Here is a 15,965-nt window from a genome sequence, read left to right as displayed (position 1 = left end):
GGTACCGTTATATGGGGGCTATACCAAAACTTGGACCAATATAGCCCATCTTCGAACTTGATCTTCCGACGGCTAAAAAAATGGTATTCCCCAATTTTCCCTGTATGTTGCGAACGGACGGACAGACATGCATAAATCGACTCAGAAAGTGATTCTATGTATATCCCTAGAAGGAACTATGGGTCTATCTCGCTTCCTTTTGTATGTTACATACAAATGCACTAACACAAAATACCCCTTACCACATAGTGGTGTAGGGTATAAATAAAAATTTAAATTTCTTCTTTTATTTCACAGTTTTTAATTTTTTTGGCAGCGTTTGCCTTTTTCTTCGCCCTTTTCTTCTACTTTTCGTTCATTTTTCTATTCATTGTGAAATAATCGTCAAACAAATGTCAAAAAATCAGTTCTACCATTTTATACCTGTAGAAATTTGTCTGGTAGCCTGTGGTAGAAGAGAAAGGCATTTATGTCCCCTCTCCTCTCTCACTCTCTTTAAAATTGCTGCCAGTTTTACCACTTTTTGGGGTTAAGGATCACTTTGCAGGATAAAAATGGTAACAAATGGTAAAAATGGTAACCTCAGGTAAGTAAAGATACACAGCTATTATGTATTAGTAAGTTCTAACCAAATGTAATGTTTTTACTTATGTCCAGCTGGTCATAGAAATGATCTTGCATCTTTCTATTCTGATCGAGTTACAGACTAATAAAGTTGGTAAAGCTGAAATAAAACTTGTTTTATTTAGAAAACAAATAAACAATAGTTTCTTCGCTAAGACTTTGGAAGCCAACAATAGCAAGCGAAACTGAGGACGAATACTGCTCGCTACGACTTATTCATGTCCCAGTATAAATAATAAAATTAATAAAAAACAAGAAATCCAAAACTTAAGGGAAGTATTTTCCAATATTTGGATATTTCTCCCCTTACATTGTGTAATGCAAATGTATAATTAGTTTTAGGTTTTGCATTGTATAAAACACAGTTTTCCTATGAAACTGATCTAAATAAAGTATTTTTGAAAGAAAAACGTAAGTTTATATATAAAATTAAAGTTACTATTTGTATGTAAGTTAAGCTTAATCTCATATTTGTTGTTGTTGTCAAATTTAAAAACAAGTTTAAAGTGGGTGTAATTAAAACTGATTACTTTTGGGGATGGCAGAGAAGACTAGTTTCGTCCAACGCCACTTGGACTCATCAGTTCTCTTAGTTCTTTGTATTGAAACAAAGAACCCTTCCCCAATTTTATGACGACTCGAGCTCAAGAATAAGTGTGACTGATGAATTCGTTTAAATGCGAATTCAACCGAAACACCTAAAAACTCTCGTAGCCGTCATGTGTCTCCACATTGCAGAGAATGCACATAACTATTTTGATAGTTGTCGAAAAATAACAACAACCAATCGTCCACCGTGTTTTGTGTCTATTTTTAGATTCTCTTTGAGCTGCTAATATCATTTGTCGTATATTTGAATCACTATTAGCTTGATAGCCTATCGTTCGAGGGACGTTACGTATATGATGCGAAATGCTACTAAATTGAATGTAGAAGGCAAAAGTTAGTATGCAACATTGAAACCAAAATGTATTAGGGATAAAAATCGCAAAATGTCCAAACTTTATACAGCAAAAGTAAGTATGCACCGGAGATTACTTGTGGAACTGTGTAAAGATTCTTGATATTTTTGAACAAAATATAACTAAATCTGCGTTTGAGGTCCTCAGGAGAATATTAATTAGCTTAAATGTCAGCTATAGTACTTATAGTGACAAATCCACCGTACACTGGGACATAAAACCCAGAATAATACAACTATTTTTCGTCGAAATTCCGATGTTATTTCTTGTTTATGAATTCTTAAGCCATAAAAAGCTCTAAAGTTTTAAAATCAGGTGATATTGATCGAATTTCAACTTGTACTGTTTGATAAAACTTCAATTTCTTTAAGGAAAACATGTAACAATCCTTAATCCTTACACATAAGGTCTTTCATTTTTAAATTATTTCCTCACAAATTGTGGCCCTTTTCATATTCTCACCAAAAATAAAAAGTAGGAGAACCTCAAGATCCGTTGTGTTCTATAGGGGCTATATATAAAAAGTGGACTTGCGCCGAAACTCTCTACAGAAGAATAAATTCCAAATTTTAGCCATAATGGGACATCGGGAGTCAGCGTTCTGTGTCTATATCAATACGTTGTTCTATACCATTCGGAAATGGTTTGTACCCTGAACGAAAGCCAAATACCAAATTCCAGTCATTTCGGTTTGATAATGAGGCTAACCCTTTAAAATAACGAAAAATGGACGTACTGTTCTTTGGAGGCTACATCTTAAATATTGCAAGCTGTATTTTAATTTCAACCCACTGGGTTTCAAATGTCAATTCCATAGCGCAAACGTCAAATAAATCCTCTTAAAGAAAGCTCTAATGCAAACTCCGTTTTATATCTACTTAGAATTTTATGCTGATCAAATAGGATATCCGACAAACTTTTTGATGTGTTACAGACGAAATGACAAAGGTAATTAATTTTATGCTCCCTCTTATGGTGTTGGGTATACAAATAAAGTACAAAGAAAGCAAAATTATAATGATAACTCAAATTTCGATTTATGTGACCTAGATTAAATGGGGATACGAGTTATCAACAAGAATTCTATGGTTGGGGTCAATAATCCCTTTCACAAAATCTGTTTTTAATATTAATACTAAAAATTCTACCATATTGTTTCTACATTATTCTGTATTTTATTTTAAAGTAACACATTTTTAATCAATTTGTGACAAATTGTATAGATATGTAAAATATGGTTAAATTTATAAATTCGATAAAGGAAACCTGTTTCAAAATTATACCTACAAGGAAGCCATTTCACACTACATTTATAGGTTCACATAAGGTGGTAAAAATACTAATATTAATAATAATATAACAAAGTACTTATTATATATATAGAAACAAGATCATATAGCATACTTTAGGGAATAGGATTTATCTCGTGATTGTGGGGACAATTTATCCCAAAACTTAGTTGATGCACATTTTCCACGAATGTAATGGCTAGAGCCAGCATTGAAATTGTTTCGGTAACGATCTAAAATACTCTTCGTTTCCATGGTAACCGATGATAGTTTCAAGTCGTTTAATTTAAAATGATCTTCATTCGTTTCAGTCTCTACAGCATTCTTCATCGTCGTCTTTGATACATCCATTTCGGTGGATGAAAAAACTGTGGTTTCAACTTTCAGATTGATTTTCCTAGATTGGCTATGGTTTGTTAATTTATGAATTAAATTATTTCAAAATTATAGTAAATAAATAAAATAAGCAAATTTAAAATTGAGTAGCAGAAGAAATAAGGAAACAGCAGAATTATGAATGATGTCACATGATGATAATGATCACTGCTATTAACTCATTGTTGTTTTATATGAACTTACCTGGTCGAACGAGCAAGGCCTACTCCGTCTCTGACATCAACCTTTGAAGTATATGTATTATCAGTTCCTGCTAAACCGTGAGTAGGGCATATTTGACCAATAGCGTGCTCCTGCTCCTCGTCGTGAACCATTTGTAGTATTTGTACGGCTCTGTCTTCGACATAATTAACGGATTCTAGTGCCATAAGTATGACATGTTCTACAATATTTGGATACGCTTCTTGAAGACGCTGCTTTACTGAAAACGAAGTGTATTAAATTTAAGGCGTTTATACGGATGAGTTTTTTAAAGCAAAAAATATAATATATTATAAATCCACGATAGATGAACATCGGCTTTATGTGGGATTTTTGTAATTATCATACAGTTGGTTAAACATATGTTGATCTAAGACCAAAAAAGTATTTAGATTTAAGTGGTTTTCAATAAAGCACTACTCTTCTCCAATTCATTTATAAGTATATAGCTCAACAGCTCTGACATATGTATTTATCTGTACCCAAGATGAAGTCACCCCAGATCTTAAAATAAAACAAGGATACTAGCTATAAATACGTACTTGCTAACTTTTCATCTTCTGTGTATTCTTTTGGACGCAACGGTATTGTAATAATTTGTTGATCACGATGTCTCTTTTCATCTGGCTGATCATCCGAATGATGTGTGACTTTTTGATTTGGGATAAATTCCTTCTTAGTATATCCCAAAGATATCACCTTTTCAGATGCTCTTTGGACGTTATTGTCTGCATTTGCTAATACATCCAATAGCAAAGTTTCATCAGCCTTTGGAAAAATCATTTTCATATATCTATAAAAAGTTTTAATTATATATTAAAAAACTTAGAATTAATAATTTGTGTGAAACATCGATGGAAAAGGATAACTAATATAATTCTAATCATGTTTTACCTTAATTTCATTTTCGGAGACGAATGTGGTTTCGGTGAATTTCTTACATGTTCGCCCAGACATGGCGAGCCGTGGAATGGTGGGAGTACCAGTGGACCAAGGTTACCACTATTGACACTCATTGCACTACCAAGACGACCTGGTGCTATTGGACTCGCAGTTCGTGAATAGCTGTTGCCCATTTCTAGACCACGCAAATGGGAACCTGTATCAAACCGTCGAGCTGGTGGTGTCATATGGACGGTAGAATTGCTGTGAAACAAATGTCTTTGTCCTGGGGGTGTAACATGTGGTCCAGGCATTGTGACTGGATGTTTTTCAACCTGCAAAGCACTAATGACAACAGCTTCTCTATTATAATACCTGTATATAAATGTATTTGTTTTACATATTTCGAAAATATCCGTATAAATATTTAAAAAAGCAGCATGTAAGAGATAAAACAGAGAGATACAAAGTGATGTTAACAATTACTATAGAACAACGAATCAGTAAAGAATGAATGAAATTTTACAGACAAGATCTTGCTAAGGTCGGACAGTAAGCCCAGCAGGCTATTAAGTTTGCTGTCAAACTAAAAAATACGAGTCGCTAAAATAAGAAAAAAGACACATCCGAGCTGTTCATACCAGCCAGACAAGATGGCAGTCTTTCATGTGGCCTATTTTATAGTACACATTTGCCCTGTTCCAGAACCTGAAAGAAGCTACTACTTTTTACGACGATAATATTTTTTCCTTTATGTTATCCAAAAATAGTACAAATTAGTAGATTCGAGCAGTACTGGAACAGACTAATTTAGTGCGACGTGTGTATTGTCGTAACCCTAACTTTTTATGAACACTTGTGTCAATTGAACTAGATTAAACTATCTAGTTCACTACGTATTTCCAATCGTCCGCATCGTATGTACTATGGGGCCAATGACAGGTTTTTGAGACAACAAGTCACTGGAAGCTGCTGGACCTTTCAAATTTCGCCCTGACGTTTATAGTGAGCACAAAAATATATCTGCAAAATTTGGAAGGAATCGGTTCAGATATAGATAGATATTTCTTGCTTTCGTATATATGTTTCAACCGATTTTATCCGATTTTATATTTAAGCCGCACTAAGGTCACAATTTGCATCCGATGACTTTAAATTTTGGTATGGTACATCCTGATCAATTAAGAATCACGCCCAGAAAATTTGATCGGTTCAGGTATACATATATATCTACAAATTATTCAGTTCTGCCATGATGTTCGAAATATAAATCCTCTGAAATGGCTGGACCGGATTTTATAAAATTTTGCTTGTAGATTCTTTAGGTCTTAAAATATATCGTAAGGAACTTTTTATACCGAAAAATGGAGGGAGCGGGGGACCTCCCCCACAACGGGCTTTAGCCAAACCCGAAATCTCAGAGATCATTTGACGTACTGGGATACAATACAATAGTAATTGTGACTTCCATCATTAATTGATGAATTTGAAGTAGAATACCGCGATCGCGTTCAATTTTTGAATACATTATAATTACAGGTGAAGACTTTTAAATTTAGTAGGTTTTGAAGTCCCAATTACTAAATTAAGAGATCTTGAACATTAAAGATTTCAATGCTTGGTATAACTCGATTAAGATAACTATCAAATTTCGCGACTTGTGTCATATTGACAAGTCCTACTCCCAGCCCAGCCCAATACTTAAAAATATCAAAATTTTTAAGTGTCACGCTATCTGTAAGTATTTTTCTATAAGTTTTCGGATCGATACGGGGATAAAATTTTCTACACATATAGTACTCACTATTTCCTTTTGCCTCAGAAACCTGCCATTGGGCCTATAGTGGTATGTATGAAAACCACAGCGTATACGTAATTTTACACGTTAGTTTGTATGACGTTACTCATACGGAACTCGGAACTAAGACAGTGAACTAGGAACAAAATTGCCAAACTCTAGCATTTAAAGCATTTATTATTTTAGTGCATGGTAGAACAATAAAAGGTAACAGCAATAACCAGCTGACTGAACTCGGGTGTAATGTTAGTGTCAAATTTCATACGACATTTTATATATTTATTTCTATGTTCGATATTTTTTGAAAAAAAAAATATATATTCATCAGTAAAAAAAATAACTATTTCCAATAAAGACTTATTTATATCAATGACATGTATCCTCCTCCAAGTCCGAACGACGTGCCGCATACTAAAACACCGCTTGTAGAGGCGGTACAACATTTGTTAATATGGTGTGGTATTTTGATAAGTTTGAAAAAAGTAAACCCCTAATAAACATGTGTTTTTTGATTTCAAAAACGAACCTATTTGCGACCTCAGCGACCTCAAACCTATTTGCAAGGATTCTACTTCTTGCGAGAAATTATGCATTTAGTGGAATGATATGGAAACATTCAAATTGAAAATCTTACGAGTTTTCATTCATGTTTTCCATCAATCAAATGTGAAAAAATATTAGTTTATTAAATTCCAATAATTTATAGACATTTCCTTATTTTGTTTACGTTTACCGATGACACTAACATTACAAACAAAACAAATTTCTATGTAGTTGTTGTTGAGTTGTATTTGTTGTAGTATTTACATTACCTTGTTTCTTCTACCATGATTTTAGTGTAAGAAAAAATTAAGGATAAATATTTATAAGGTTTTTATTATTAAAAAGTGAAGAAAGATAAACCAGTAAGGAAAGGATCAAAGTCGGCCGCGGCCGACTATATGATACCCTACACCACTGTGAATATGTAAAATATAAATCGGAGCTATATCCAGATCTAAACCGATTTTGATATAATTTGGCACATTTATTTCCAGACCGAATTCAGTCACACATTCCAAATATCAATGAAATCCGACTTATATAGCGTGTTTGGAGCAGCAAATACGCGAAATCGGCCGAAAATATATATGGGTGCTATATCCAAATCTGAACCGATTTCGATATAATTTGGCACATTTATTTCTAGACTGAATTCAGTCACACATTCCAAATTTCATCGAAATCGGAAATATATAGCGTGTTTGGTACAGAAAATACGTGAAATCGGCCGAAAATATATATGGGAGCTATATCCAAATCTGATCCGATTTCTATATAATTTGGCACACTTATTTCTATACCAAATTCAGTCAAACATTCCAAATTTCATTAAAATCGGACGTATATAGCGTGATTGGTACATCGCATACGTGAAATCGGGCGAACATATATGGGAGCTATATCCAAATCTGAACCGATTTCCATATAATTTGGCACATTTATTTTTAGACCAAATTCAGTCACACATTCCAAATTTCATCGAAATCGGACATATATAGCGTGTGTGTTACAGAAAATACGTGAAATCGGCCGAAAATATATATGGGGGCTATACCAAAACTTGGACCGATATAGCCCATCTTCGAACTTGATCTTCCGACGGCTAAAAAAATGGTATTCCCCAATTTTCAGCGAAATCGGTCAACAAATGCGACCTGTATGTTGCGAACGGACGGACGGACATGCATAAATCGACTCAGAAAGTGATTCTATGTATATCCCTAGAAGGAACTATGGGTCTATCTCGCTTCCTTTTGTATGTTACATACAAATGCACTAACACATAATACCCCTTACCACATAGTGGTGTAGGGTATAAAAAGTCCATAATAAAATGTGAATATAATTAGTCGTATATTTCACATTGTTATGACATGGTGGGTTTAAATCAAAAAAAAAAAAAAAAAATGAAAACTGTTAAAATAAGGTAAATGTGCAGTTATTGTTTATACATATATGTATCTAGATGTACCTACTTACTTTTTCAAAAGTAAACGTATGTGATTTTCACTCGCGGTGGGAAACATATTTTGAATTTTTCGAACAACAGCATCGGTGTCAATTTGATTGGAAAACGATGTTTCTTGTATTGTTGAACGTCGTGATAGATTCACAGTACGGGGTGCTTGAAGTATTTGAGATTTTTGTACCGGTAAAGGGGACATATCCTGAAAATAAATACATTAGAGATAAAAGTTACCATACCGATATTGATTTCTAAATAGATTAACAAGCAGTTTATCTTAAACCTAATTTGAACGTGCACCTGAAACCAGTATTTGGGGCAAAATAAATAATTTGCTCTCGGACCTCGATTATCTGTGATGCTCGAGACTGGATGTGTTACGTGATAATCGATTTTCCCGGTTAATCGAGCAATAATCTTTAGAACTATTGTTTCATATACAGTAGAATATCGATAATTCGTAATCCAAGGGACCGGCCATTTTATACAAATTGTCGATGTTTTCTTACGGTGCTCTTGAAACAAATTTAAATGGAAGGTGCTTACACCTGGGAAGTTTTTGCGGAATCTGAAACTATAATTTTCATACATGTGAAAATCAAAAAACCAAAAAAATCGTAGGAGCGCTTTTTAAATAAATCGCGATTCAAGTTGACATTTTTAAGGGTTTTTAGGTTTTTACGATTTCGCTTGGAAACCGAAATGGGACTAAAGAAAATGTTGTAGTTATGAAAATTCTCTACAAGATTCACTGTATCGCCTCCATGTCATGACTGCAATTTCCCGACTTAAACTTATATATCTCAAAAAGAGAATAGAGAATTTTCACAGCTACAACATATTTGTTAGTCCCATTTCGAAAGGATTTGCCGTTTTCAAGCTAAATCCTGAAGACCTAAGAAAAAAATCTGAAAGTTTGATCTGAACTTCAATATCTCAAAAATGGCAAAACCTAGGACAATATCAATCAGCCAATCTTGTACAGAATTTTCACTGCTACAACATTTTCTTTAGTCCCATTTCGATAGGACTTGTGGTTTCCAAGCAAAATCGTGAAAACTTAAAAGAAACCTAAAAATGTGAACTTTGATCGCGATTTATTAAAAAATCCGTCCAGCGATTTTTTCTTGTTTTTGGATTTTTCTCATCTATAAGCATTGCTGTTTCAGAATCCGCAAAAACTTCCCTGGTGTAAGCGGTTTTTATTTAAAGTTAGTTAAGGTGCACTGTGCATAACATTGTAATATAAGGAGGCGATACAGCCTATCCATTGTCCTAATTTGAACTTCTATATCTCAATAACGATAAAAAACTACGAAGATATCATTAAAGTCAATCTTGTAGAGAATTTTTATAGCTACATTTTCTTTAGTCCCATTTCGATAGGACTTGCGGTTTCCAAGCAAAATAGTGAAAAACTAAAAATCCCTTAAAAATGTCAACTTGAATCGTGATTTATTTAAAAAGCGCTCCGACGATTTTTTTGGTTTTTTGACTTTTCTCATCTATGAACATTGTAGTTTCAGAATCCGCAAAAACTTCCCAGGTGTAAGCACCTCCCTTTTAAATTTGGTTCAAGAGCACCGTGTTCTATTTAGCGAGGTTAAAATGAGAAGGAATTGGCTTCAAGGGACCGACAACTTATACGAATTATCGAGATTTTCGATTTATTATCGCTATTCTATTGTTGTTTTAATTAAGGACATATGTATATTAGGGTGGTTTTAAAAAGTCGATGTCGGATTTTTATGCGGCAACCCCTGAAGTGTTTAGTTTTGTTAGATTTAAAGATTGCCAACGTTTGAGCACAATCGGAATATGTTAACACGTGCCGCTAGGGCCTCAAAGTTTTTATTGTAATTTATATTGGGCCCAAAGTGAATTTTTACGAAATTGCCCTAAAAGCAACATTTATTGTCTAATCGATGAGAAAATTTTAGCCGTTCATTCCTGTGGCTAGAAAAAAATCCTTCAAGAATTTATGAAAATCGAATAAGATTTTGATATTGCTCCAATAGTATATTTGGCCAATTGGGGCCCTATATTAAAATCCAGACGATTTTCAAAATTTTTTGTAGCATTATTTCTTTAGCAACTGAAATGAACTGGTAAAATTTTATTTTAGATTGGACAATAAATGTGGCCTTTAGAGCAATTTCGTGAAAATTCATAAAGTCTTATTTTGGCTTCCCGGATAATGAAGTTTACCCTTAATTGATTACTTGATAATCGATTTCTGACAATAGATTAAAACAAAAAATAACTTATTGGTCAGGACTATGTTTACTATTTTTTCCATGACAAAAAATATACATTCATATTTATAGTAGTAGATATTAATCTAAAACAAACTTACATTAATTAAATGAGTTCTGGAAGATGTCAACAATGGACTGGTAGACACATATTGAAGACTTGAGTTTGTTGTTTGGAAAGCCCGCATAGCTGGCATGTTGTTACTTGGATAGACATGATATGGAGACCCACCAGGACCACCGTGTAAAGACTAAAAAAATTTAAAAAAAAAACATTGTAGATAATTAATAAGGACTCGTGACATAACAATAAATCAAATTAATAATAACAATTTAAATATATAAATATTCGTATATATACAGTTAGTCAACTAAATTTTTGCAAATTATTAGTGAACTAAATTATTTTTAAAAATTCGGATTTTCAATTAGGAATTACAACAAGAAAATCTTTCAATAATGTTGTGTTGTTTGTACATATCATCGGTGCCATGCCTAAGTGTTCTATACGCCATTTTTCCGTTTTGAGATAATCGCATTTTAATGTTTGCGTCACAAGTGTTTGAAGCTAACTAAGAAAAATGCTTATATTTTTGACAAGATTTATTAGTATGTAATAGTATATAGAACATCTTTGCCAAAAGGTAAAGAAATATCTGTTGAAATAAAATAGTTATAGAGAATTTTTGTCGAATTGTTCCATATCCACACTTATGACACAAATAAAAAATATTGTAAATCATAAGGAACAACGCGACAATGAATTCACACCTTCTAAATCGAAAATTAAATTTCTGATTTTTGAACGTATTCTTAAATTCGAAAGTTATTAACCCACTTAAAGCCACTGGCCGTTTAAACCCCACCAAAAATGGTTGCAAAAATTGACGTAAAACTCGTGTATTTTCGCATATTTTTGTGTTTTTTGTTTTGTATTTTGTTATAGTATTGTCAGTTATCTGTCGTTCCACGTCTATAAAGTTTCATTTGTCCTACGCATTTCCACGCATTTGGTCTAAAACGCATTCAATTCAAAAAATCGACTTTTTGTAATTATCGACTTTTTATGAAAAATTAAAATATGCGATAAGGATTTGTTAGGAGTGTAGTAAGAGTATTTTCTCAATCAAAAACCAAGGTATTGTCATGTAAGAATACACCTATATTACGCTTCAAAATATTCGACACTTTTAAAAGAAGGCCCGATTGCAGGATAACTATTCGTTTTGGAGAAAAAAGTTATTTATTAAGAAATGGTTAAAAAGTCTTAAAAACATAATTTTCATACAAAATTTAAAGTTTTTTTTTCGCAAAAAAATTCTCGGCGCTAAGTGGGTTAAAATATTAATTTCATGCCTGGGGCTCGGAAAAACAAAAACAACAGGCAAATAGAATAAGCAACCGTTTTTTTTTCAACTAAATAATTGCAAATCGAGTAATTTCCCGAGATTTTTTTGCAATTAAGGATATTTATAATTTTTTGGACATGTGGAGATGTGTGAATGGATATGTAATCGCTTGACCCGTCATAACTTGTTGTCATTAGTTGATTGTCGAGAGTGAAACAAAGGCGGAATATTCGGAAAAAGACAATGGGTGGCAAACACGCGTCTGAAGATATGATACAATTGAAATCGCTGAAATCACATCTCTTAAGATGATAACGGTGTACAACATCATATACAGCGCCGAGAGAGAAGGAAGGCTCAAACTGATGGCGGCTTAGATTGCATTACATTTTCCAAACTTCAGCATAATGTCTGTCCAATTTTGTGTGCGTCAAATATATGAAATCGGACGAGAATATTGTTACGGAATTAGATTTAACTAATCTCCGTGTAGACGTTGTTTTATTCCCCAGTACGATTTGTACCAAATAAAACAGGGTTCGTTTCAGATTACGTTTCTACAATGCTTTATTTACTTTTTTACACTTATTCGGAACCGACTTTAATTACTAAGCACACAGCTTGTCTCTAGTTAGCACGCAGCTCTTCTTTAACCGATCTGTTCAGTTCAACGCTTAAAACACAACTAACTCGCCGTTGCTAATTCCACCTGTATTTATTCCAAAATCTCCCTGTTCGAGAGTTATCCAGAACATCTGGTAACACCTCGAATCTGTGCAACGAACACACAGACGCACATTCGCACTAAGCGAACAACTATACTCACATAAATGGGCGAAGATCAATACAAGTGGACAAGCACACTAATGACGTAATTACAACAACAAACAAATGCAAAAATACAAGAGTAGCAAACTAAACGATAAATACATGATTATGGAAAAACAAACAAAATCACATTAATAAAAGGTAAAGTAAGAACTAGAATGATGAGGAGAATTCTACATGGTAGTTGTTGTTGCTTAAATAAAGTAACTGCGTAATAAAAAATTTACGTTACAATTCAAATTTTTAAATTAACGGAAATTAAACTAAATTAACTTAAACCTATCAGTTACATTCGTAACAAATCTGAACCTATTTCGATATAATTTGGCAAATAATTCAAGAAATGAATTTTCGTTCATATTTAGACTCCGAATATTTCAAAAAATTTAAGCATATTGTATACATATGTTCGCGCTATTGGACAACGGTTCTTGCTCAAAAGATTGTATACTACATTTTTTACGATTTCCCATGCTCCTAGGCTGTTCTTGGGTGATTTTCTCGAATTCGGCATTTTTAATCAGATATAGGAAATTTGGCCCTAAAAATTGTCTATCAGGTATAAGATAAATTTAAATTTGTATGCAATAATTGCTAAAACACCTAAATTGTTTATACCTTCTCTTATCTTTGTTTCGCTAAGCTTGGGAAATAATGACTTCAGAAATATTATTGCATCTTCATGTAAGCATTTTATAATTTTTCCTCAGCTAGTTGATGGAAGATAATAAATTCGCCCAGAGCTTCTACATCTCTAAACTCCCAGAATTTTGTGAATATTGGTTTCCTTTCCATCTGCTAGTCCATTTGTATAAGAAGCATCCATACTTAACTTGCATACCCGATAAGAAGCCAACAAATTTTAAATCGCAACAGACCTGCCTTTTGTTATAATCATAATTCGAGTAGCTTAAAATGTTTAAGCATATTGTGGACATATATTCGAGCTGTTGCAGAACGGTGCTTGCCCAAAAACTGTAAATTACATAGGTATTTTATGGTTTTCCATGCCCCAGCTCTGCCTGGGTGATTAGCTCGAATTCGGGATTTTGCATCAGATATAAGAAATCTGGCCCTAAAAAATCACCTATTAGATATAAAATAAAAAAACACTTTCTTTGTTAATACCTTCTCTTATCTTTGATTCGCTAAGTTTCGGAAATAATGACTTCAGAAATATTATTGCATCCTCATGTAAGCATTTTATAATTTTTTTCCCAGTTGATGGAAAATATTAACAGCCTGTTTCTGTATGTCGAAAGAAGAATGTGTGCGAAAGAAACACGTCCAAACTCTTGTGTGTTTTTCAAATTTGTTTTGAAGCAAAAGCAAATGTAAAATTATTTGGAAAACTAAAGTTCGGGCGTGTTTCATTCGCACACATTCTTCTTTCGACATACAGAAACTGGCTGTAAATTCGTCCAGAGCTTCTTCATCTCCAAACTCCCAGAATCTTGTGAATATTGGTTTGCTTTAAATCTGCTATCCCATTTGCATAAGAAGCATCCATACTTAACTTGCATGCCGTCAAGAAGCCAACAACTTTTAAATCCCAACAGACCTGCCTTTTGTTATAATCATAAGTCAAGAACCTCAAAATGCTTAAGCATATTTTGGACATATGTATATACCAGCTATTGGAAAACGGTGATTGCCTAAAAAATTGTAAATTACATATTTTATGATTTTCTATGCTCCAGCTCTTCCTGGGTGATTTGCTCGAATTCGGCATTTTCCATCAGATATACGAAATCTGGCCCTAAAAATCACCTATCACATAAATTACAATTTTTTATGCAATAATTGCTAAAACACTTTAGTTGTTAATACATTCTCTTATCTCTAATCTCCCAGAATTTTGCGAATATTGGTTTCCTTTCCACCTGCTATCCCATTTGCATAAGAAACATCCATACTTAACTTGCATACCGATAGGAACTTTTAAATCACAACGGACTTGCCATTTGTTATAATCATAATTCACCGCATCGAAAATAAGTTTAATTGTCTCATACGATACTTTCATATGGATTCCATAAGCAATAAAAATTAGAATTTTTAAATTGTCTAAATAAAACATTGCTGCTTTGAGACTTTTCTTGCAAGCGTCTATGAATAAGCGCCAGTTCTCAGGATTGAAATCAATATTCATTTCCGCCATCAGACCGTAATATCGGTGCCGTTTACAAAATTATTAGTTTAGTTAACAGAAAAGGGTTAAACGAAAACAGGAAACATTAACTCCTCTTTCAAGCAGTTTAATCATTTGCTGTCAATATTTCTGCCTTTCTTTTAGTAAGAACAAGCTTCCTTACCAACATATTGAAATGTTTTGTGATATACATTTTGGTACTTCTGTATTTTGATCTTGTACAAAAATACCATCCATGTCTTACGATTCATTGAATATTTTGTGTCTAAGAATTTTGCAAAAAAAAGTTTGGTGTCCACTGACATCCATTTGAAAATATGTTTTATAAATATATTCCAATCTGCTGTTAAAAAATTAACTCTATTCCCTTTAAGATTGAATTTTCAGCTAATATAGCAAGAAAAAATTATATTTTTCAATGCAATTTGGCATTTCCTGAACACAAAACCCACTTTCGTATTACAAAGCTCTAGCTTTGTTCCAGAACTAAAAAGTTTTTACACTTTTTACGACTTTTACACATTTCACCAGAAAAACCGTGGCCGTACACAAAAAAGTTGTAAAATGTTTACTTCTCGTAAAACAAAAATAGCGCTGAATTACGCTCTCTTTTTACTTGACAAATTTGAGCGTGTAAAAAATAGTAACATGTTGCCGTCGTCTGATTGGCTGGTACGCCGCCTTTGACATTTGTTCCAGTTTTTTTGACGTATTTTCCATTTTTCCGTTGCCGAACTATTTCAAAAAACTTTTGTGTGAGAACAATTTTTTACACTTTAGCAGTTTACAGATAATGGCTATATTACACCATATGTTTTTTCGCATGTATGACATCGGCTGGTCTGTACAGCTGTGTTCCTTTACTTACCTGAGGTTACCATTTTTACTATTTGTTACCATTTTTAACCTGCAAAGCGTTCCTTAACCCCGAAAAGTGGCAAAACTGGAAGCAATTTTTAAGAGAGTGAGAGTGGAGAGAGGGCGAAAATTGCTTTCCCTTCTACCACAGGCTAACAGCAAAATTTCTGCAGGTAAAAAATGGCAGAACTGATTTTTCGACTTTTGTTTGACGATTATTTCACAATGAAAAAGAAAATTGACGAAAAACAGAAGAAAAAGTCGAACGCTGACAAAACTAAATTAAAAACTGTGAAATAAAAGACGAAAATTGATTTTTTATGTCTCTTTTTGACATTGCTGCCAGATCTACCATTTTTCCGT

At 33.3% G+C, this 15,965-nt stretch overlaps 1 protein-coding gene across 2 annotated transcripts in view; it reads right to left on the bottom strand.

Moving 5' to 3' along the window:
* LOC141394222 (uncharacterized) overlaps nucleotides 1-15,965 on the bottom strand; it is a 47,324-nt gene that overhangs the window by 15,321 nt on the left and 16,038 nt on the right. For both annotated transcript variants that reach the window (XM_073968224.1, XM_073968225.1), the window contains 5 exons: nucleotides 10,517-10,666; nucleotides 8,175-8,362; nucleotides 4,367-4,729; nucleotides 4,015-4,265; nucleotides 3,455-3,692 (listed from right to left, as the gene is read on the bottom strand). In XM_073968224.1, the coding sequence (XP_073824325.1) occupies nucleotides 3,455-3,692; nucleotides 4,015-4,265; nucleotides 4,367-4,729; nucleotides 8,175-8,362; nucleotides 10,517-10,666 (1,190 nt within the window). The remainder of the gene's footprint in view (nucleotides 1-3,454; nucleotides 3,693-4,014; nucleotides 4,266-4,366; nucleotides 4,730-8,174; nucleotides 8,363-10,516; nucleotides 10,667-15,965) is intronic.

The sequence above is a fragment of the Musca autumnalis genome, unplaced genomic scaffold, assembly GCF_047663935.1.
Source record: "Musca autumnalis isolate F117 unplaced genomic scaffold, ASM4766393v1 scaffold_2, whole genome shotgun sequence".
NCBI lineage: Eukaryota > Metazoa > Arthropoda > Insecta > Diptera > Muscidae > Musca > Musca autumnalis.
The sequence above is the reverse complement of the archived record's forward strand: the minus strand, read 5'-3'. Positions and strand labels throughout refer to the sequence as shown.